This window comes from Podarcis raffonei, chromosome 8, assembly GCF_027172205.1.
Source record: "Podarcis raffonei isolate rPodRaf1 chromosome 8, rPodRaf1.pri, whole genome shotgun sequence".
Lineage (NCBI taxonomy): Eukaryota > Metazoa > Chordata > Lepidosauria > Squamata > Lacertidae > Podarcis > Podarcis raffonei.
Window position 1 is genome coordinate 62,794,693 of NC_070609.1, and position 23,215 is coordinate 62,817,907.

General features: G+C 46.4%; 1 protein-coding gene across 6 annotated transcripts in view; it reads right to left on the reverse strand.

The window, feature by feature from the left end:
- Window positions 1-23,215, reverse strand: part of CCDC30 (coiled-coil domain containing 30) — a 39,563-nt gene that overhangs the window by 4,308 nt on the left and 12,040 nt on the right. For 3 of the 6 annotated variants that reach the window (XM_053400363.1, XM_053400365.1, XM_053400367.1), the window contains 18 exons: window positions 22,937-23,127; window positions 21,858-21,947; window positions 21,100-21,253; window positions 19,321-19,374; window positions 17,139-17,254; window positions 16,102-16,212; window positions 14,891-14,982; window positions 14,229-14,421; window positions 10,560-10,664; window positions 10,280-10,405; window positions 9,894-10,010; window positions 9,412-9,581; window positions 8,614-8,860; window positions 7,340-7,501; window positions 6,424-6,633; window positions 5,515-5,672; window positions 919-1,084; window positions 152-273 (listed from right to left, as the gene is read on the reverse strand). In XM_053400363.1, the coding sequence (XP_053256338.1) occupies window positions 152-273; window positions 919-1,084; window positions 5,515-5,672; window positions 6,424-6,633; window positions 7,340-7,501; window positions 8,614-8,860; window positions 9,412-9,581; window positions 9,894-10,010; window positions 10,280-10,405; window positions 10,560-10,664; window positions 14,229-14,421; window positions 14,891-14,982; window positions 16,102-16,212; window positions 17,139-17,254; window positions 19,321-19,374; window positions 21,100-21,253; window positions 21,858-21,947; window positions 22,937-23,127 (2,584 nt within the window). The remainder of the gene's footprint in view (window positions 1-151; window positions 274-918; window positions 1,085-5,514; window positions 5,673-6,423; window positions 6,634-7,339; window positions 7,502-8,613; window positions 8,861-9,411; window positions 9,582-9,893; window positions 10,011-10,279; window positions 10,406-10,559; window positions 10,665-14,228; window positions 14,422-14,890; window positions 14,983-16,101; window positions 16,213-17,138; window positions 17,255-19,320; window positions 19,375-21,099; window positions 21,254-21,857; window positions 21,948-22,936; window positions 23,128-23,215) is intronic. The other 3 variants (XM_053400366.1, XM_053400364.1, XM_053400368.1) reach the window with 3 other exon arrangements.

Consider the following 23,215-nt stretch of genomic DNA (forward strand, 5'->3'; position numbering starts at 1 on the left):
CAAAAGCACGCAAGGAGGCAGCAAAGCAGAGCCAGGACGGAGTGTGGCCTGAAGATAATCCCAAGGGAAAGGCAGATAAACCTGGAGGGCTGGATTCAGGCCCCAGGCCAAAGGTTCCACAGCCATGCTTTAATCTCGTTTGTGTAGTCACCTGACAGAAATGGCCACCTCCTTCAGGATGTGCTCATACTCTTCCCGGAGGGTTTCCCTCTCCTGTTGCAACCCCAACAGCTGCCCTGAAATCTTCTGGCTGTATTTCTGACACTGGAGATGCTGAAAGGGAGATTTGGCATGGGGTCATCAGTCAATTGCTAACCAAATTCAGCCAGAGGCCAGCCATGTGGACAAGCTGGCAGGCAGTCACTTGTGACAGAGGACATGTAGATGCTGTTCTAAAAGGACAATCCCTGCTCTCAACCTTGCAGAGCCTGGAACCAGAGCATCTAAGGGCCACCTGCTCCCATATGCTTACCCAAGAGGCACTGTATAGGCTACCACAAAAGGGTCTCTGTTCAGGTAACTATAATACATGATTTAAAGTATGTGTTAGGTTAGGAGGGGAAGACAAAATGTGCTTGGAAGTGATTGGTGATTGAATAAGCGTTTGAAAGGGAGTTTGAATGATGATGGGAGACAATTTGGGGTGGGGCTCAGCTGAGTTTGGGAGTGGGTGGCAGTGGAGACAGTGTTTGGATGGTGGCAGGGCTGGTTTAATAGAATAGGATCCGTGTTGTTATCAGCCACTGCTTTATATGAGACAAAGTAACAGGTAAGAGAACATAAAACTGAAACCATCTGCTTCTGTACACTAAGTAATCACAAAAGCCTTATTTATTATATCTGTCTTCATAAATTGAAAAAATGGTAAACTGAATTCATTGCTGGATTTGTCCACCCCTAGCAGCGACCTTTTCTCACCTCATTGGAGAGGGTTTTCTTCTCTTCTTCCAGGATCCGCAACTGGGCCTCCTGATGCTGATGCTGGATCTGCAGCTCAGCAAAAGTCCTGGCCAGCTGCGCCTCGTTCTCCTGCGAGTGCCTGAGCTGCTGCTGCAGATCTTCTGTCTGCTGATCCAGGAGCTTCCTGGCAGCCAACAAGGAGAAAAATCCAGTGATGGGACCATCGGCTGGGTGAGGACTGCAGGGCCTGCTCCCTTCCAGGGCCTTTTCCAACTGGCCCAGGGGGCGTGGCCCAGGCCCTCTCTCCCAGCTATAAAGGGACTCCTGCTGCGGGGAAGCCTCGGACCATCGGCTGGGTGAGGACTGCAGGGCCTGCTCCCTTCCAGGGCCTTTTCTAACTGGCCCAGGGGGCGTGGCCCAGGCCCTCTCTCCCAGCTATAAAGGGACTCCTGCTGCGGGGAAGCCTCGGACCATCGGCTGGGTGAGGACTGCAGGGCCTGCTCCCTTCCAGGGCCTTTTCCAACTGGCCCAGGGGGCGTGGCCCAGGCCCTTTTTGGAACAAACTTTTTGGGAAGGGTGGGAAGTGTTCTGCCATTGCTTCCCTGTTCCAGGTGGTTAATGTGCTTTAAAATGTCCTCAAGCAGTCGGTGGCAATTTAAATTTTTATTTCTTTTTTTCCTTTTTTCCTTTGTTGGGGGTGGGTGGGATGGATATTTGGTTGGGGATTAATTTTAGTATAATTGTTCTGTTCTTTTTTGTTGTTGTTGTTTTATTGGTTCTGTATAGTTTGCGTTTTGTTTTTAAGGGGCGGGATCAGGGCTGCCTGGGAGTGGGGCCCCAGCCAACACGATGGCTGGGACAAGTTCCACAGGGGGGGAAGCACTGGGACATCCGATCTCGGTGATCATGGGCAGGAGGCGGAGTTACGCTAAGACCAGATCATGTCATTACCGAGGAGGCAGGTTTAGTCGTTGTCTGAAGACTATCCCTGCCTCCGGGTCTGGCCTTGACCGGATGGATACTGGAATCAACAGGGGAAACCTACATGACCTGAAGGTGTTGCTGTGTAATGCCAGGTCAATGATGAATAAAACCACTGCCATCCACGACCTGATTGTGGATGGAGGATTTGACCTGGCATGTGTGACGGAGACCTGGTTGGAGGAAGCAGATGGGCCTGTCCTTGCCGCTGCTTGCCCACCAGGTTTCTCTTACACACAGCAACCCAGGTCATGTGGGCGGGGAGGGGGGGTTGCAGTGATTTTTAGGAAGTCACTAGCTTGCACCAGGCGTCCTACTGGGAAGATCCAGTTTTCTGAGTGCATGTTCTGGAAGTTGGGCAATAGGGGCAGTACAGGATTCCTTTTGGTGTACCGACCTCCCTGCTGCACCAAGGATTCCCTGTCTGAGCTGCTTCAGGTCGTGGCGGATTTTCTCCTGGAGACACCTAGTTTGGTTGTCCTAGGGGATTTTAACATCCATGCCGACACGACCTTACAAGGGGCCGCTCGGGACTTCGTGGAAAGCATGGCCTCCATGGGGCTGTCCCTGAATAAGTTTGGCCCAACTCATAGTCATGGACATGCCTTAGACCTGGTGTTCACCTCTAGTGACGTGGGTGATCTGACACTAAGTAAAAGTGAAACAAAAGAAGTGCCATGGTCAGATCACTTCCTGGTGCAACTGGACTTCTCCGCGACCCTTCCCCTCTGCAGGGAGGTGGGACCAATTCGGATGGTCCGCCCCCGCCACTTAATGGATCCAGATGGTTTCCAGAGAGTGGTAGGGGATGCTTTATCCCATGTTGATGGCCTTTCAGCTGATTCCCTGGTGGCCCGCTGGAATGCGGAGTTAACCAGGGCTATCGACTGTCTGGCTCCGAAGCGCCCTCTCCGATTGCATGGAGCCCGGACAGCCCCGTGGTTTTCTTCGGAGCTGAGGGCGATGAAACAATCGCTGAGACGGCTAGAGCGTCGGTGGCAAAAAACTCACTCCGAATCTGACCGGACACAGGTTAGAGCTCAACTTCGAGCCTACCAAGTGGCGATAGCGACGGCGAAGAAGACTTTCTTCACCGCCTCTATTGCATCTGCAGAAAATAGTAGCAGGAGACTCTTTCAGGTGGTTCACAATTTAACGGAACCACCTTTACCACCGGGGCCTTGTAAAGACCCCAAGATATCCTGCAACGATTTTGCAAAGTTTTTTGCAGATAAAATCACTCATATTCGGAAGGAGCTAGACACCACCGTGGGAGCAGGGCTGGGGCGGGAGAGTGCTAGAGCTCTGTCTGGTCAAGTGGCATGGAATCAATTTCAATCCGTTACCCCCGAGGATGTGGACAGGCTGCTTGGACGCGTGAAACCAACCACCTGTCTCCTTGATCCTTGCCCATCCTGGCTAATAAAAGCAAGCCGGGAAGGGCTGGGCGATGGGCTCTGCGGGGTGGTGAATGCTTCCCTCTGTGAGGGAACATTCCCAGATCCGCTGAAAGAAGCGGTCATTAAACCACTTCTTAAAAAACCATCTTTAGACCCGGCCAGTATGGCCAACTATCGCCCAGTCTCAAATCTTCCATTCTTGGGCAAGGTGATTGAGCGCGTGGTTGCTGAACAACTCCAGGCACGCCTGGAGGATGCGGACCATTTGGATCCCTTCCAATCAGGATTCAGGCCTCATCATGGGACTGAAACTGCCTTGGTCGCGCTGGTTGATGATCTCCGGCGAGCTAGGGACAAAGGTGAGAGTTGTTTCCTGGTTCTGCTGGATCTCTCAGCGGCCTTTGATACAATCGACCATAACATCCTTCTGGACCGTCTAGAGGGGCTGGGAGCTGGGGGCACTGTTATGCAGTGGTTTCGCTCCTTCCTCCTGGGCCGTGTTCAGAAAGTGGTGGTGGGGGATGAGTGTTCAGACCCCTGGGCCCTCACTTGCGGGGTGCCTCAGGGTTCCGTCCTCTCCCCCATGCTTTTTAACATCTATATGAAGCCACTGGGAGAGATCATCAGGGGGTTTGGACTGGGTGTCCATCAATATGCAGATGATACCCAGCTCTACCTCTCTTTCAAATCAGAACCAGTGAAGGCGGTGAAGGTCCTGTGTGAGTGCCTGGAGGCAGTTGGAGGATGGATGGCGGCTAATGGATTGAGGTTGAATCCTGACAAGACAGAAGTACTGTTTTTGGGGGACAGGGGGCGGGCTGGTGTGGAGGACTCCCTGGTCCTGAATGGGGTAACTGTGCCCCTGAAGGACCAGGTGCGCAGCCTGGGAGTCATTTTGGACTCACAGCTGTCCATGGAGGCGCAGGTTAATTCTGTGTCCAGGGCAGCTGTCTACCAACTCCACCTGGTACGCAGGCTGAGACCCTACCTGCCCGCGGACTGTCTCGCCAGAGTGGTGCATGCTCTGGTTATCTCCCGCTTGGACTACTGCAATGCGCTCTACGTGGGGCTACCTTTGAAGGTGACTCGGAAACTACAACTAATCCAGAATGCGGCAGCTAGACTGGTGACTGGGGGCGGCCGCCGAGACCATATAACACCGGTCTTGAAAGACCTACATTGGCTCCCAGTACGTTTCCGAGCACAATTCAAAGTGCTGGTGTTGACCTTTAAAGCCCTAAACGGCCTCGGCCCAGTATACCTGAAGGAGCGTCTCCGCCCCCATCGTTCTGCCCGGATGCTGAGGTCCAGCGCCGAGGGCCTTCTGGCGGTTCCCTCATTGCGAGAAGCAAAGCTACAGGGAACCAGGCAGAGGGCCTTCTCGGTAGTGGCGCCTGCCCTGTGGAACGCCCTCCCATCAGATGTCAAAGCGATAAATAACTACCTGACATTCAGAAGGCATCTTAAGGCAGCCCTGTTCAGGGAAGTTTTTAATCTGTGATATTTTAGTGTATTTTTGGTTTCTATGGAAGCCGCCCAGAGTGGCTGGGGAAACCCAGCCAGATGGGCGGGGTACAAATAATAAATTATTATTATTATTATTATTATGATGCAAAACAGGAAATCATCCAGTGTGGTTCATTTTTCCATGGTCATTAGTAACAACGGGTTGCATCCAACTAAGTTCTACTCAGAGTAAACTTATTAATGTACCTGGGTTAGTTATTATCAATGGGTCTAGCTTTGAGTAGAACTTGCACTGGACATAACCTAATGACTGGATGCCAACTGCAAATATGGTATTTGGCAAGTTTGGCAGTTTTGAAGCTTTTCACTTTGTTTACTAAAGATATCTAAAATAAAAATGCTAAATTGGATCACTCTCTGGGGCATCACATTTTTTTTTGGTAATGCCAATTATCCAATTCAAAATTGCAAATTATCCTTTGCATCTTATCCAATTCAAAATAGCCCTATGCAGATTACTCCATTCATAGTCTCTCAGCCAAGCCTACGTCATAGAGTTCTGAGGATAAAATGGGAGCGAGAAGAAACGTGCATGCCACCTCGAGCTTCTTGGAGAGAAAGTGGAATGAAAATGTAATAATTAATAAAGAATAAAGAGCAAACTTTCTCTGGACAAATCCCTGCTGCTTATCAGCTGGCCAAATCCCCCTACACCACAGATTCTGTTCCTGTCTTACAGAAGAGAAACTGAGGTGATTTCTGCTACCTTTTTCGCTGCTCCTCTTGGAACTGCCGCTGGGCCTTGGTTTCCTCTTCCCTGGCCTCCTTCAGCTGCTCCTCCAGCTGCTTCCTCACCAAGACGTGGGTCTCAGAGAGCCGTACTTGGTGGTGAGATTCCTTCAGTGTTTGCTGCAGTTCCAAAATCTAAGAAGAAGGTGATGCGAGACAGCAAGGGCTCTGAGTGGCCCAGGTAGGTAACCATTAACAAAAGGGACCTGAAGAATTTAGGAACTAAATAGTCACAGCTGTATGGGATGCACCTTCCCAGTCTGCCAGAGAAGTTGGAGGGGCGGAAAGAGCAGCCTCAGGAGCAGCAGAGATTTGGAAGGAAGAGATACACAGAAAGCAAAGCATTGCCTCAATGTGGGAGATGCAGCAGGAATGAACAAAGAGATTCTTTATGGGCTACAACAACCCAGTGACACTCATCAGGAAGCAGCAAGAGGGTTGTAGGAGGATGTTTCAAGCTAAAGAACATTATTTAAGAACATAAGAAGAGCCTGCTGGATCAGGCCAGAGGGGGCCTGTCTAGTCCAGCATCCTTTTCTCACAATGGCCAACCAGAGACCTATTATGGGAAGCCCACAAGCAGGACTTGAGCACAAGAGCACTCCCCCTCCTGTGGTGTTCAGAAGCATTGCTGCCTCCAACCATGAACACAGAGCGCAGGTATCCTGGCCAGCAGTCCTCAATAGCCCTCTCCATGAACTGGTCCAGCCCTCTTTTAAAGCCATCCAAGTTGGTGGAGCAAATTCCACTGTTTAAACAAGCCACATTGAGGCACATAGTGCAAAGCAGGGTCTAATTTTTTTAACTAAACAAATACTTCTGCAACTTTTCAAGATGGCATTGTCGAAAGCAGCTTGGAACCATGAACCCAGCTGTGGCCACTGACCTTTCTCTCAGCCTCAGTGGCCCTGGCCTTCTCCTGGGCGATCTTCTCCCTCAGGCTGCTCAGTTGCTTGGCCGCCTGTGTCTGCCTGAGCAGCTCCAGCTCCAGCTCTTTGACCTTCTGCTGGCTGAGCTCCCACTGTGAAGTGAGTGACGAACAGGCCTTGGCGGAGTCGGAGAGCTTCAGCTGCATTTGCCTCAGCTCGGCTTTGACCTGAAAGGGTGGGGCAGAGAAAAGGTGGCACTTTCAGGAAAGTGGGACAACAAAACGGCAGTTCCCTGATAAATGTCCAGGCCCTCATTGCCAGGCAAAGAACTCCAACTCCCAGCTATGGGTCTGCCAAAGGCTTCAACACTCAAATCCGACTGGGACATGAGGCAAACAGAAGGTGACACGGCTCAGCTGGTACATAAAAGTATTGATACAGGGCTAAGTGCAAGCTAAAATGGTGATCCAACAAGCAACACCTTCTGTTTGGAGAGCTATTTGCATGGCAAGACTAGGCAAGCAAACGCCAACTGAGTCTTACTCAGAGGAGACCTACTGAGATTAATGGACCTTAAGTTAGTCATGTCCACTAATTTCCAAGGGTCTGCTTTGGGTGGAACTTGGTTGGCCACAGCCCACAAAATTCAGCCTGAAAGGGCCAGGAATAAGCAAAGAGATATCTTTTCAAGAAGCACCTCATGAATATTATAATGAAAATTATGTGTTAGTCAAGTGGAGATGCTTTGGCCTAACAAAGCCAGGGCATAAATCTGTTCAATGAACACATGTCTTAAAAGGAGGAGGAGGAGGAAGGAGGAAGAAAAGGAGGAGGAAAAAGAGGAGGAATAAGACAAAGAAGAAGGGGCATGTCCCCATCCCTTTCAAAACTGTCACTTGGATTTCCTGCCCCTATGGGGATGGGTTCACCTACCTTGATGTTTTCTTGCTGAAGCAAGATGTTGCATTTCAAGTTCTTCTCCCTTTCGTACCTCAGCTCCTTCTCGGTGGAGCTGCCCAAGTTCTGGATGCGCTGAACATCCTGCCAGAGAAGATGCCCGTCCTCCTTCTGCTCAGGTCTCTCCCCCAGCAGACCCTGTGAGACAGAGCAGAAGCTGTGAGGAAGGCAGCTGATACAGTTGCCAGATGAATGCAGAGAGGAGCAACACAGGGCTTGGACTGGGACTGGGACCATTTCCTGCTCTCTGTGACACCACCTGAGCAGTATTGGCCACATGAGCTGGGGACACGCCCAACACTGCCTAGGAGCCTTCTGGGAACCAAGTGATGCTCAGTAGCCAATCCCATGCCAATCCCTGCCACAATGCTCCCAGATCTGCTGAGCTCTCTCAGCCTTACCAATAGACCACTGAGGGTTGCCAGTAGATCATGGGTTGTATACATCTATCCAATGCAAGTGCTACTCAGAGTGGACGCACTGCAATTAATGCATAGTTCAACCACGGAACTTGCTTTCACAGGAGGCAGTGAAAGCCACCAACTTGGATGGCTTTAAAAGGGGATTAGAGAAACTCCTGGAGAAGGCTCTTGATGATTACTAGCCATGCCAGCTATGCTGGAAACCACAAGAGGAGAGAAGGTTCATGAGCTCTGGTCCTGCTTGCTGGTTTTCCACAGGCATCTGGTTGGCCACAGTGAGAACAAGATGCTGGACTAGGTGAGCTCCTAGCCTACTCCAGCAAGTTCTTCATATGTTCTTAATGAGAATGACTAACTCAGGTCCATTCTTTTCAGTGGGTCTACTCTGCATAGGGCATAGTTGAATACACCCCTATACACCTGTGACTATGGACTATCCACCCACCAATGAAACATTAGGAAGAACTTTGAGAATAAGAGCTGTTCAGCAATGGAACAGACAGCCTCAGGAGGTAGTGAAGTCTCCTTTGGAGGTTTTTCAACAGAGGTCGGGTGGTCATCTGTCCAGGATTATTTAGCTGTTATTCTTGTATTGCAGCGGGTTGGACTATAGGACCCTTAGGGAGCTCCTCCCAACTCTACAATTCTGAAAAATAGCTTTGGAAAGTTCTAGGTTCCTCTGTTTACATCTGCATCTGCAATGATTCCGTGTTCCTACTGAGACAACCCCCCCCCAAATCCCAGCACTTTCTCTTTTTTGCAGGAGGCTGTCTTACTTTGGGGGAACCTCTGTCTTGAAGAGGTATTTCATTCAGGAAGCCTTCTTACCTGCTTCGGTTCCCCATCTGTGCTCCCCATGGGAGCCTGTGTCTTGCGGGGGGGATTCTCTCCAAAGCCAGCCTCGCGTTTCGCCCTGACGTTTGCCGTGCTCTTGGTGTTAAGCTGACACTGGAGATCCAGCATGTCTTTCCTTAACTGCATGTTTTCTTCCCACAGGCGTCTTCTCTCTTCATAGCTCTCCTTAACCTTCTTTTCTAGTTCCTCTGTTTTCTTCTTGCTCTCTAACAATCTAACACTTGAGGTTGAAGGGGGAGGGGGAGGAGGGGAGAGAAAGAGGCCGACAGATATATGCCATTTACTGCAGCATAACCTATTAAAAATGGGGTGTGAGTTTTGTAATTCCCCCAAGATAAGGGACAAAAATATAAGCATGGATACTTGCTGGAGTATTGGTGGCTTCTTGACATGGGCTGCGTACAAACCATCCACTTAAAGCACATGATATACCCCAGGGAATCCTGAGAACTGCAGTTTGTTAAGGGTGCTGAGAGTTGTTGGGAGACCCCTCACAGAGCTACAGTTCCCAGCACCCTTAACAAACTGCTGTGCTCATTTATTAGAGTGGTGGTGGGGAGAGACATGACTGCAAATGTGGTATCAGAGTGCTTTAAATATATGGTGTGGAAGTGAGCCAAGCCCTATTCAGAGAAGCCCTATGAAAGTCATGTCTACTTATTTCAGTAGGTCTGCTCTGAACAGGACCAACACTGGAGACAGCTCAGTATGCTTAGAAATGCATACATTGAAATAAAATATACATTTTAAATCTTTATTTAGATATTTTACCGCAGCTGCTCTCTTTCTTCTCCCTGGCTGTGGATCTGATCTTCCAAAGCCCTCTCCTTAGCTGTCAGCTCAGGGCACATCCTCCGGCTTGCCAATGATATTTCCCCGGGTTTTTTCCCTTCTGTAAGAATGTGGTTGAGCTGCTCACATTCCTGGAAGAGCTCTGACACCTGCAAGGTTAGGAACGCAAATATCCCAAGTTAAGAGCGCTGACCAGGACCAAGTAAAGTGTGGCCCTAAAGGGGTGGGCTTCTGCAACTCAAACAGCACCCTCACCCTTCCAAATATCACATGGCAGTGTTCTGAAAATGTTGGGGAACCTCACTCTGTAATGTGGCGTGGGTCCTCCTGGTTCAAGGTGAGGAGTGGGAGGCTAAGATCCAGTCAAAGTGTACTCAATGGTCTGTCTCAACAGAAGGAAGCTTATTCATGGGCATTGTTTTCAAAGCACTTCTGATTACTAAGTTTCCCCCAAGGCTCACCTTCATTTCCAGCATCACATTCTCCTGCTGTAGTTTCTCAAGAGTCACGTGCATAAAATCTCTTTCCTCAGCTGCTCCCCGAAGCCGCAGAAGCTCTGACTTGGAACTGTGCAGCTCCTGGTTGAACAGCCAAAGGAGTTAGCTGGGCCGGCTTGCAATGAGAGCTCTTTAGCTGGCAAGTTACTGCTATATTTGGGGGGTGGGCTCAGTCTGGATGATACCCAGGGGTCCTTTCCAAGCCTGTGATCTTGAGTATGTGAGGCTGGAATCTCTAACAGGAAACTTGCTGAACCAGTCAAACTATTTCCTTTGTCAAGGCATCAGCTGACCTAGTCCTTGGAGGCTCTCTAAAAGCAGCTGACAATAATAATTTGGGGACCACTCACCTTCTTTCCATCTTTCAATGCTTTCTGTGTCATTTCGAGGTTGCAGGCCAGCTGCTTCCTCCACTCTGTCTCCTCCAAGAGTTTGCTTTCCAGCTCTTCCACTTTCTCTCGCTTACTTTTCTCCGCCTGAGACCAGTGAAAATTGCAACCATTGTCAGCCTGCTGAAAGGGGAGGTCTGCAAGTATGGACCATGCAACCCAATGGTGATGGGCCTCAGAGGTGCACCCCCACCTTCCACCTCCTTCCCAATCTAGGGGCCCCCAAAACACCCCCTTCAACCTTGTTCCTTGCCTCTTGGGAATCTGCCACTTTGCTTGTTTCTTCGTCAGCCATATTGGATTTACTCTTCTGCGCTTTCCACAGTTCTGCCTCTAAACGAGAAATCTTGACACACACCCCAAACAAGAGGGTAGAGGTTTTATTTTTAAAAAAGAAGTGCCTTTTTCAGTCCCCCAACCCCTTCACACAACTCCTGATGTTGGAATACATGGCTTGGGTGCCCAGGTTACCTGAAAGCTCATATGTCCCACTACAAGCCTGCCCTAGTTTTAAGATCCTCAGGGGAGTACCTTCTCTCCGAGAGGCATGGCTGGTGATGACATGAGAGCCTTTTCTGTAGCTGCTGCCATATTGTGGAATTCCCTCCCAAGAGAGGTTACACCCTCTTTATTAACCTATCGCCAACAGGTTAAGACCTTCCTGTTCAGATAGGCCTTTGGAAACGAAGGGGCAGATGATGCTGACCTGAGGTCAGGGCAAACTGGATTTTAGTTGCTGGTTCTGAATGTGTTTTGATATATTTTAATGATTATTTGTATTTTATAACAATGTTTTTAAATGTAACCTGAGAGGAAGGTGGGATAGATGTGTTATATGTATTAATAAATTATATTTTAAGATGTGGTAGATATAATATTTAATATGCTTTAAACATTTACTGAAATTTCAGCAGCCAGTATTCTCTGTATTTTGATTTTGGGGTTCATTGTTTAGATTGTATTTTTATGCTGTTTACTGCTCTGAGCTCCCACAGGAGGAAGGGCAGTATAGAAATGGAAGCAACCAACCAATCAATCAAAGAAAAGCTGGTTGAGAGTGTGAGCAGAGAACTCATGAGCTCAAACCTCACCTTCCCTCTGAATCCTTTGGAAAGTGGGCTATGCACCGCCACACATGTATGCAAAAAAAAGGCCTGGCTTCAGGTGCCGGCATATCTCATGTAGCAAGACCGGGGTGATGCCTCTGCTTGGGACCACACAGGATCACTGCCAGTGGGAAGACACAGCTCTGGGCTAAATGGAGCACAGGCTTGACTCAGGACCAAACAGAAAATACGTTAAACTGGGGCTCCAGATCCTGCTAGACTCCAGCCCCCATCAGTCCTAGCCAGCTGGGTCAATGGCAAGAGATGATGGGATTGCTGCCCCAAGCCCTATGTTAGGGTGAAGGACGGGCAATAATTATGATTAATAATAATAACAACAACAATGTCCTATCCAGGAGACTTTCCCCATGAAAAATGCCAGCCACTCCACTCGTTCCCTAATTTTCTAGTGCTGTGGCACCGGAAGAGAACCCCACTTAGGAGCAAAATTGAGAATTATTATAGTTCCATTCAGTGCTTTTTTTCTATTAAAAAAATGTTTAGGAGTACTCTTATTTTCCTACTCATATTGAAATACTGCCTCAATGAGAATGGCCCTCAATGAGGCCAAACTTAGATTCACAAAATGTTTAGGGGTATATGTACCCCTGCGTCCTCCCCAAAAAAGAGCACTGGTTCCAATCACCTAGGAGAGATAGGGTTGTTTTTGGTTTAGCAAAGAACCCTCCATCTCCATCAAGAGAGGAAACCCAGGACCTCGTGGTCTGGCCGAGGCCAGGAACTAGGCTTAGTAAGAAGCGTTGGCCCTACAGTTAGGGCCAGGGCTAAAGGAACCTCTCTGAGCCCCCAGATGTTGTTGAACCCATCACCCCTGACTGTTGGGCATGCTAGCTAGAGCTGATTAGAGTTGTTGTCTAGGAGCATCTGCAGGGCCACCCTTTTTACAAAGCGAGGAAAACCAAATGAAAATACCTGTGTGCCATGTTCTCTCACTGATCTCCTCCAATTGAGCTACTCCTGGGTATATTATGTTTCTTTCTGGCTTCCTATCACTGAAGTATTCCTGTAGCTCCATTTTATGAAGGGAGACACACGAGGCCCTTGGCTCAGGAAGACTCCAACTGCTCTTGACAGTTGGAAACTGTTAGCTCAGCCTTATAGCTTCCAACTGTTTGGGGTTCTAGATCGCTTTCCTGCCAGAGAGATTTCCCCTGCATTGGATCCAGTGATCATGCCCCACATCAGTCCTTTTTACCCATCAGCGTATATTCACCAACACAGCATATAAAAAATATGTCATGTAAGGGCAAATGGCTAACAAGAATGTGCATATTTATTTATTCAGAAGCCTTCTTCTGTTTCAAATTTTAAAATGCCTGCTGAAAACTCTTTTATTCTTCAGTCAGGCTTACTGCAGGCAGTTAAGAAGACATCTTTCCACAATAGTACAGTACGATGATTTCTTATTTTAACCTTTCAGATATGGTTTTTATTGTGTGGTTTTATGTGCAGATCACTGTGATCACTTTGGTATTTTAAAAATAAATTAGCATCATATAAATGTTTAAATAAATAAAACATATGCCACTTGATTGTAAATTGGGAAAAACTGTATATAATGTGTATGTTACGGGAAATGTGCCCGAATTTATTTATTGAATAAATAAATAAATAAATCACAAACTGATGTAGAAAAGGGGTGAACTGAACTCAAGGTTGTTAAAAAAAAGGTACCCAGAGAAATAAAAACTGATAGATTGTCTCTCCTAAAGTAATAGTAATATTATTATTATTATTATTATTATTATTATTATTATTATTATTATTATTATTTATACCCTGCCCATCTGGCTGGGTTTCCCCAGCCACTCTGGGCGGCTCCCAATAGAATATTAAAAACACGATAAAACATCAAACATTAAAAACTTCCCTAAACAGTGCTGCCTTCAGATGTCTTCTAAAAGTCAGATAGCTGTTTATTTCCTTGACATCTGATGGGAGGGCGTTCCACAGGGCGGGTGCCACTACCGAGAAGGCCCTCTGCCCCATGTCCCAGAACTTAGAGACTGTCTCCTCCCTCCAAATCCTACGTCAGCCTCTACCCTTTTTCAAAGTTCACTGCCTGCTTGCCCTCCAGTTCAACCAACCATTTCACACCGTACAGACATTCAACCCCAGCGGAGAAAAACAAAAACACAAAATGCCTTGATGGTAAACAGGAGCCCAGCTTGCAAGAGTGTGAATTGGATTGGGCTTCAAAAGCCCCTTCTGGACCCCAAGGTCTAGAGGAAAGACAGCCCTGTGACTTGCCTCAGTGGGAGAGACAGGAAGCGGAAGGCTTATTCCATCAACTTTGCCAGAGCTCTGGCTCCACCAGGCACCTCCTGCCCCTGAAATGGAGCAGCTGATCATTATAGGAATAACTGTCTAGAAATTAAAAAAAATTTTCTTTCCAGTAGCACCTTAAAGACCAACTAAGTTAGTTCTTGGTATGAGCTTTCGTGTGCATGCACACTTCTTCAGATACACTAGTGTGCATGTACACGAAAGCTCATACCAAGAACTAACTTAGTTGGTCTTTAAGGTGCTACTGGAAAGAAAAAAAAATTTGTTTTGACTATGGCAGACCAACACGGCTACCTTTCTGTAACTGTCTAGAAATTGATGTCTGAGTTTTGATTTTCCTCTTCCCTCCCTATCCCTTTTCCCTTGCATGTCATTTTATAAAAAACTGTAAATTTTCGCAGGCAGGGACTGTCTTGGTTGTATGTGGGAGCCTTTGGGGCTGATGGGCGGGGTATAAAAATGCTCTAAACAAGTAACACCTGGCCAGTCGGGGTTACCTTCCTCTGCAGTCCATCTATCTCACACTCAAACTGCTCCCGCTCATCCTTAGTCTGGTTCTGTGTCTCCCCTAGAAGGGACTCCAGTTCCTCATTCCTCTCCACCAGGTCCTCGTGTTCCCGTTCCAACTTCTGGAGCTTGTGCAGGAGCTGTGAGTTTTGGCACTCCACGCCTTCAATGGCTTGGCGGCACCTACGTCAAAGTGAAACACATTGGCAGGAGGTCCCCCTGAAGCAGCTGGCACAGTTTAAGTTAAAGATTTGAAATTAATGTTGCCATCTTCAATTGGGCCTGGAAACTAACTGGCAATCAGAGGTGCTGTGTTACCTGATGTAACCTGAGATTCTACCAATAACCGCTGTGTGAATGGACCAAAGCAGAAATTCACAAAATGTAGTTTTGCGGAAGCAAGGATTGTGGGCAATGAAACAACAGCATCAAAGAAAGCAGCACATTTACATAATTTAAGTGATCACAGAATCACAGAATTGTCGAGTTTGAACGGACCACAAGGATCATCTAGTTCAACCTCCTGCAAAGCAAGAATCCTTTGCCCAATGTGAGGCTCAAACTCACAACCCTGAGATTAAAAGTCTCATGATCTACCAACTGAGACTTGGTGGAAATCATTTGCTTTTTGATATTTGCTTAGCTTATTCACCTCTGATGAAGGGCCTTGTTATGTTCAGATTCTGAGGCAGCTTCGTCCAAAATGCTTGTCTCTTCTTCAGCTTTCAGATTTCCCTTTTTATCCTGTGATCCAAGAAAATTTAAGAGCATAGTAAACTACCTTATATCCAGACAGACCACAGGTCCATCTAGTTCAGCCTGGCCACCAGCAGCTCTCCAGGTTTTCAGGCAGGAATCTTTTCCAGCCTGTCTTGATATGACCTCATGCATGCAAGGTGGGGCCCCAACCACATTGTCCCATAGTTGCAAATCCTATTCAGCAAAGGTCCTCCTACAATGTTAATTAGAAGCTCCCTTCTCCAATTACTTTTGTTCATCACAGCTAATGAACAGGCTCTTTACTGGTCCATAGTTAGCCAGTTCTGTTCTCTGCTTGAAGGCCCATGTTAATTACTGCCTTTTTCTAATTTTTGGTCTATTCTTTCAGGTCTGTTTCCTACCCTCCATGAGAAGTGGGATTCCTCTACAAGTGTTGCCAGGGCTGGGAGTAAAGCACTCAAAACATATATTTAGAACAGCATGATTCCCCTTTAAATAGTCATGGCTTCCCCCAAAGGATTCTGGGAGCTGTTGTTTGGTTAAGGGTGCTAACAGTCATGAGGCGGCACCTTAGTCCCCTCACAGAGCTACAATTCCCAGAGTTCCCTATGAAGTGAGAAGGATTTTTAAGCCACTCTGGGAACTGTAGCTTTCAGAGGGGACTAGGGGTCTTCTAACAAATCTCAGCTCCCTTAACAGACTATGGCTCCTTTGGGGGAAAGCCATGACTGTTTAAAGTGGTGCTTTTAATATTTCTCTAACTGTATGGGGTGAATGTGGCCTAAGTGCTGGAAATAAGTGGTGGGTAGGAGAAGTGTTGAAGCCCCTTCAAATCACAACCTCCCCTCTACCACTTAAATCTGACCCTTATGTGGGGTGCAGTGAGAAGAAATAGACTGCCAGTATGGCATAGAGGATAGACAAGACTGGGAAGATCAGGGTTCAAATCCCCTGTTGGCCCCAAAGCTCACTCAGGAAACATGGGCCAGTAACTCTCTCTCTCTCTGACTAACCTACTTCACAGGGTTGTCATGAGGATAAAAGGGGGGAAATCAATTTATGCCACTCTTAACTTCCTTGGAGAATGCAGGAGACACAAAAATAGCAAACAAACATGCAAACAAATAAATAAATTTAAAATACCTGCAACAAGCAGCCTTCTTGTTCTTTAGTTTGGTCCGTCCTGGCTAATACATATCTTGGCTCTTCCTCAGTCACCTGATACTTGGGAACCTCCTCATCAAGCTTTTCAGCCTTAAATGCCAAAAAGAAAGAAAGAAAGAAAGAAAGAAAGAAAGAGAAAGAAAGAAAGAAAGAAAGAAAGAAAGAAAGAAAGAAAGAAAGAAAGAAAGAAAGAAAGACTTCCAATGGTTTTCATTCAGAAGAGAGAATTCACATCCAACCTCTGCTCTCCTGGGCCAGTTCACCCAGGTTAGAAAGACCCTCTCAGAGCAATTCCTCGCCTGCTGAGGATTTCCCCCTCCAAAATGATCTTGCATAATCTAAAAACAGTTTCTCTCAGTTTCTCATTTTTCCATTCTTCAGTTCTCCACAATTCCACATATTTATGTGATTTTTTTAAAAGTAAATTCTCATGAAAAAAGTACCAGAAGTTTGGTGTGTAATTCTCCTAATACACACATTTTTGCAAAGCAATCCCCCCTAATATAATGCATTTTTTATGCTCCCCCTCCCCAATATATGCACTTAGATGCAAACTTTACCCTAGTACTGTATAAGTATTTTTGTACACATTACTTGGCTGGAGAGCTGCATTATAAAATTCAGAGACGTCTTAATTTCAGTTCGCCTCTAAATGCAAACTGAATCGGAATTCTCCCCTATCCCTACTCAGCACTGAGAGGACCACCAAGCATGGGTAGCTGCAGTTAGCATTTTGGGTCAGCAGTATAATAGGATCAGCAACTTGGGTCATTGGAAACTGCCTGAGGATACCAATCCTTAAGAAGCGAGCCTGTCTGAACAGATCAACACAACAGTTTAACAAAAAGCCAGTCTGGTGCTCCAAAGGTTCACATGCACAACCCCAACCTCCCCTGCCCTGCTCAGGTAAGCTGCAGCAATGCTGGTGATGGATGGGTGGCTCTTCGGCTCCACCACACACACCACACCGGCAACTATGGTCACTAGTACTCCAAACATTAGTGACCCAGACTGACCTGCTCCAAGAACATTTGTCTCTCCGAGTCGAGGAGTTGGACTCTGCTGCGTAGTGCCAGGATTTCTTGGTCCAATCGGATGTTCAGCTCCCTGGCCTTCTGTAGCTCTGACATTTCTAAAGGCAACCAGGGGCCATGACCAGCAGGTATCCAAGTAGACGCTGTTTTACATCTCAGAAATGGCACCGTTTGCATTTTGTGACGGTGGCTCAGGCCACGATTGCCAAGTTTTGGAAGTCTTTTAGCATAAGCTAAAAGTGCCCAGGGCCCCAAGTGCTTCTTTGCCATAGGGTCTAATCTTATTTTATATACAGGTAGAGAGGCTCAGGAGCATCAGGTCCCACAGGACCATACGACTGTCTTGATTTTAGTGCAGTTCAAGGTTACTTTTTATCTCTTTTTCACATTAAAAAACATAATTGTTTTTTATGTTTTTGTTTTTTATTGTTATGTTATAAAAGGCTTTGTAATTATTGATGACATATCCTTTCCCTCTTGGTATGTTTTACTACTGTATCCTCTACTTATTTGTTGGCAATGTGACAATTTTTTTAAAAATGGGGAAAACTTGTTGGTTATTACTAAAATTCAATTAAAAAAATTGTAAACAAGAAAAATTAATGACCCAGGCCTTTAGAGGAGGCACACAGCCCATGATGTTTCCTGGACACATGACCAGAACATTGTTACTGAGTTGTGTCATACAAAGTGCGTTTTTCCGGGGGGGCAGAGGGAGACGCATACCCCTAAACATTTTGTGAATCTTTGTACTTCTGTCCATTTACTGTATTTATTTTTCCCGATTTGTACTATAAAATGGTGATTTTCATGAGTCAAAATGAGAGTTCCTCTAAACATTTTTAAAGAAAAAAAGCACTGGTCATACCCCTGCTGGAAGAACCCTCTTCAGAGTTTAGCCTGGAGCTCCCAAAGCAAAACATCACAGGGGAGTAGTCTGTGAGGCCAACCAGGGAGATCCAGGGCCCTCGGGGGAACTAGCAAGCCAGCCTACCCCCATGATATACCGGTAAGTAGCCCCTTCTCAGGCTGCATTCAGATGACACTTTATTCTGTCTCCTTGACATTTCTTTACATGCTCAGTTTTCTGTTCTATTTGATCTTTCATCCAGCATAAAAACCACTTCTGGGAATCTAGTGGAAGTTTAATGCTCATCCATGTTAACTGTTTCTGGAGGGAAATACAGCTGTACCACTTCAGGCTACAGGTGGGGCTCAGTTGACTGGATGCCCTTTCGGCACAAAAAGGCTCCTTCTGCCTAGAAGATTAGACGGTGGCTCTAGCCCAAGCTTTTCCCCTGGCATGTTTTCAAGTACAAGGAATAACTGGGGGTTGAAGGAACTTTCAGTCATGCCTGTTCCTACAATGTGGAGTGGTGCAGCTCAGATGCTAGTTGACTGCCCCAGTGAAAATGTCGTCAGAGAGGGACGGACTGAGAAATACATGGAGACACTGCTAGGCAAGGCCAGGATTTGGCTGTTGCCCAGAAACATTGATAGCCAATGAGGGGGAACCAATGAGCTGCCTGGGCAGATGCAGCTATGATGGAACCGAGCAGGACAGCACAATTCACTCTAATAACAAACTCAGCTGGTTGAGTGCCAATAGGATCATGATTTTAAAAGCCACAGAGAATTAAGAGAGGTATGCCAGCATGCTTGTGGGGAATCCTAATGTTTGCAGAAGTACAAAAAAGAAAAGAAAGAAAAAAGAACAAGGATCTTAAGGAAAATCCTTGCAGGGGAGAGAAGGGGAAGCTAAGGGAGCAAACAAACCCTGAAATATTCTTCAAAATTTGTTCATTCACCCCATCCCCCCAAATTGCTAAGTGATTTTTAGGAAAAGAAAAGGAGATGAGGAATGGAACGGAGTATCCAGGTCACGAGCATGCTGGGGCAGGTGTACTCCATGCTGCCTCTAGTATCAATTTCAGATGATGAGTGTGACATTTTGTTGCAGTTCCCCCCACTTACATCTCTGAAAACCAAATGCAGAGAAGGCTGTTGCCTTCATGCTCTGCTTGTTAAATGCTCTGCTTGTTAAACATCTCTTTAGCCACTGCTGCAAACAGGATGCTGAACCAGATTGTCCTTTGGTCCAATACAAATCATAATTATTCCTGCAAATGTGCTAAGCAAGTGATATAGGCAGCATGCAACTTACCACTGTCTTCCACCTTATTCGCCTCTTCTTTCAAGCTCTCTGCCATGGATGGAGCTGATTGAAAAATAGAGCAGTTTGGGGGGGGGGAGGAGAGTTATAGATTACTGCTGTCCCTATAATTAAACACATACACAGTAAGTACAAACAGTGTGCTGGAACAGTGTTCTTCAACCTTGGGTCCCCAGATGTTGGGACTACAAAACCCATGATCCTGGTCAGGGATTATGGGAATTGTAGTTCAAAGACATCTGGGGACCCAAGGCTGAAGAACGCTGCTAGAAGAACTGTCCCAGAAATCTCCGATCAGAAGGGTCTGTGTGCTTTAGGCAATGCTTCTCTATTTACTAATTTTAAAAAATCCATTAATTTATACTTTAAATGGATGTGTGTGGAGCACCAATAAACAACATTAAAGCAATTGCTAGGGACTAGCCATGTTCATCTATTGTTGCAAAAACAAGAAATAATATTGTTGTTAACCTGTAATAACCCACAGTGATCTATTAAAAGTGAAAAAGGTTAGGAATAGCTGCTTTGTACCTAAAATAAATCAGGGATTCCATCTGATTTGTTTTGAAGAGGTAGAATAAATCCTTTACAACAGATTTCACAAATTGTTAAAACACACAGGTCTTCTTAATACATCACCCAGAAGCCCAAGTTTAACCTAAAGAGCCTATCTAGATAAATTTCTAACCTTGAAACATGGAATGCCACAGAATAACATAAAAATCAAAATACTAAAAGCCATAGATACACAAACAAGTGTAAAAAAAGAAAACACCACTTGCAAATTGTAACAGATTTCTCACTGGCTCATGCACTCGAGGGTCACCCAGAAAATGAATCCACCAGCAGCTCTGATTGGGATCTGCAGGCGCACTGCTGTCGGGAGGCTGAGGCACATTGTGCAGAACGTGTCCTCTGAGGCAAAAGCTGCCCTAAAAAGAAATTGATCAACCAAAGCAGAGCAGGAGATTGGACTGTGCTGAGCAGAGCAGCCAGTCTGGGACCCACACTAACTGAAAGTTCTATGGTGATTTTGCAACACTCTCTGCCTTGAGGGAAAATGGAGTTTAGAGGGTCACATTCCCAACTTGTCAAGTCTTCGGGGGGGGGGGACCCTCCTGGGGAGCCTCCTGTGTTTTACAAAACAGCTTCCACGTCTTTTTCCTAGAAAGTAGCTATTTTGGGGACAGAGGCTGACTATCTCTCTCCTTGAACTCAGTTCCCAGATGAGAATTCTTGACTGTCTTGAATGCAAGTTAGAAATCTGAGCTGGCACAGATACCAAAATGTGTGTCAGGCTGTGTCCATCCCCATTTCCTCTTGATGGAGATCACCTGGTCACAGTGGCCCACGCTCTGACAACACCCAGATGAGACTGCTGCAATGTGCTACATGGGAGGTTGCCTTTGAAAACGTCTAAAAACTCTCTTGGATAAAATCAAACCAAACCAAACCATAAGTGCTACACCATTAGCTGTGGCTGGCTATATGGAGCACGTCGCCAGTCCTTAAACAGCAGTGCAAATTCTTGGATACGCGACCAGGCTATTGAGGGCAAATAAAGAGAATAGATCTGTAGCCCCCTTGGCCATTCCCAATATTTCTATATGTTAACATCATCTTAATGTATTTGTTTGTGTTTATATCTAATGTAAGATGGGGGTGGGGGATTGACGTAGTGTGCCATCTTCCAGAGAAGAAAAATGGATCACAGCCAAGGTCTGCCAAAAAAGTTTGAATTGTCAGTGGCTGTAAGCAGTTGGAACTCACCCAGTTTGCTCTGGTTTTCCTTCTGCGTGGCCAATTCTTCTGTCAGCCTCCGGATCTCTGCCTGCGCCAACTGCAACCTGTGTGTGGCTTCCTCCAGGTGCTGCTCAGTGTGCCTAAGCAAGGCACTTTGTCTAGCCAGCTCTTCAGCATGAGACTAAAAGACAAAGTACAATATTTAGAGGAAGCCTCTCTGCATCCTAGGTGCCAGAACCTTCATTTTTAACAGATGGACACAAGCGGGCAGAATTAAGGGCCCGTGACATTGCTTCTCACTCAGGCCGTGTCGGGATGGGAAGGTGGTGATGGGTGGGGCAAAGCTTTCTTAAAACTGGTGGCTTCATCTTACAATAGCACATAGCCCCTAATACAGAGGTAGCAAATGTGATGCCTTTTAGGATTATACCTCCCAGCAATTAAAACAAACAAACAAACAAACAAACAAAAATCTGTGGGCAAAATAGACCAATCTTCTCCTGACTTTGTACAGGACAGCTTCATAAGTTCACATAGATCTTCATCCCATAGGGCACTTTCCATTTCATTTCCCAAGGTTTCTGTCAGTGCTGTGTCTGGTCCTTCCACTACAACTTCTATAGACAACTTTTTCCAGGAATTATGTGATACCTTTTTTAAAAAATCCATGCATGGCTTTCTTTCAATTGACACCATGTTACCCTTGATGCGCCCAAGATACACTACGACGCTAAGCAGCATGAGCAGAAGTGAAAAAGGTTGGACCAATTTCTTCTCTTTATTACTTTATGCATCATCTCTTTGGTGCACTGCATAGATTTCCGTTGCTCCTGAAGCTCATCTTCTAGTGTCCGCTGGATATGATCCAACTGATCCTTAGACAAAAAAGAAAAAGTAAGAAAGAAGAATTATTAAAAATACATAACTTCACCAAAATACTTCCCCTTGCATTTCTTCATAGTACTAATATAAATAACATGGAGAGTAAAAACAAACATAATGCTATCTGAAAACACCTCTTCTGCTCCCTGAATATGCATACTTCTCCCCTATCAATCTGGAGGGAAATTAATTGGGAAATCTTATGTTTTCCTGTCTTAGTGAGACCTGGAAACAAAATAGACACTTTTTTTTTAAAAGGAAAAAGCCAGCTGAGGTGGCTAGCACATTAAGAACATAGGAACACCCTGCTGGATCAGGCCAATGGCCCATATAGTCCAGAATCCTGTTCTAACAGTGGCCAAGCAGATGCCCCAGAGGGAAACCTGTAAGCAGGATTCGAGCACAAGAGCCCTCTCCCCTCCTGTGGCTTCCAGCAACAGGTATTCAGAAGCATGGCTGCCTCCATCTATGAAGGGCAGAGCAGAGTCATTATGGCTAGTAGCCATTAATAGTTCTCTCCTCCATGAGAGGTCACTGGTATTCAGCTGCTGAGTCAGGACCCTGTGCAACTGGGTGGGGAGCCTGTGGGCCTCCAGATGTTGTTGGATTCCCATTCCCATCAGCCTCGGCCAGCATAGCCAACAGAAGTTGTAGTCCTCGTCAGAAACGAATGCTGATCTACAACACATCACCCAGAGACCTGCCAGTAGATTGCAACCTAGCTTTTGTCCACCGCTGGTGCAGACAATACTGAGCAGGGCAGACCAACGGCATGACTCGGTATAAGGCAGCTCCCTATGATTCTAGGGCAGAAAATGCTGCCTCGGTAATCCTGGCCCCATATGGACACCATGGCATTTCCGTTTCCGATGCTACACTTGAATGAAGACTATACTATGACTCTTTCGCAAGTTGCTCTGGGAGCCCCTCAGGGCTTTAATGCAGAATACAAAAGCATTCCAAATAAAGAAGGGTGATGTACCTGAAGCTGAGCAGCGCAAAGGCTTTCCAAACAGCTGGGGGATTGCAGTTTTTGCTCCAGTGCATCTATCTTCTCCAGCAGGGTGCTTCTCTCAACCAGCAAATAAGCAACCTGTTCACTGGGGCTGCTGTGGGCGATATCAAACAAGCCTTCCTGCTCCAACATTTCTTCCACTTCCTTCTGCTGAGATTCTGGTGGGGTGGGGAAGAAATGCACACCTAAGCATCCTAAAAAAGGAAGCAGCTTTCTTGGAAGGAGTTGCTGGGCTTCAAAACAAGG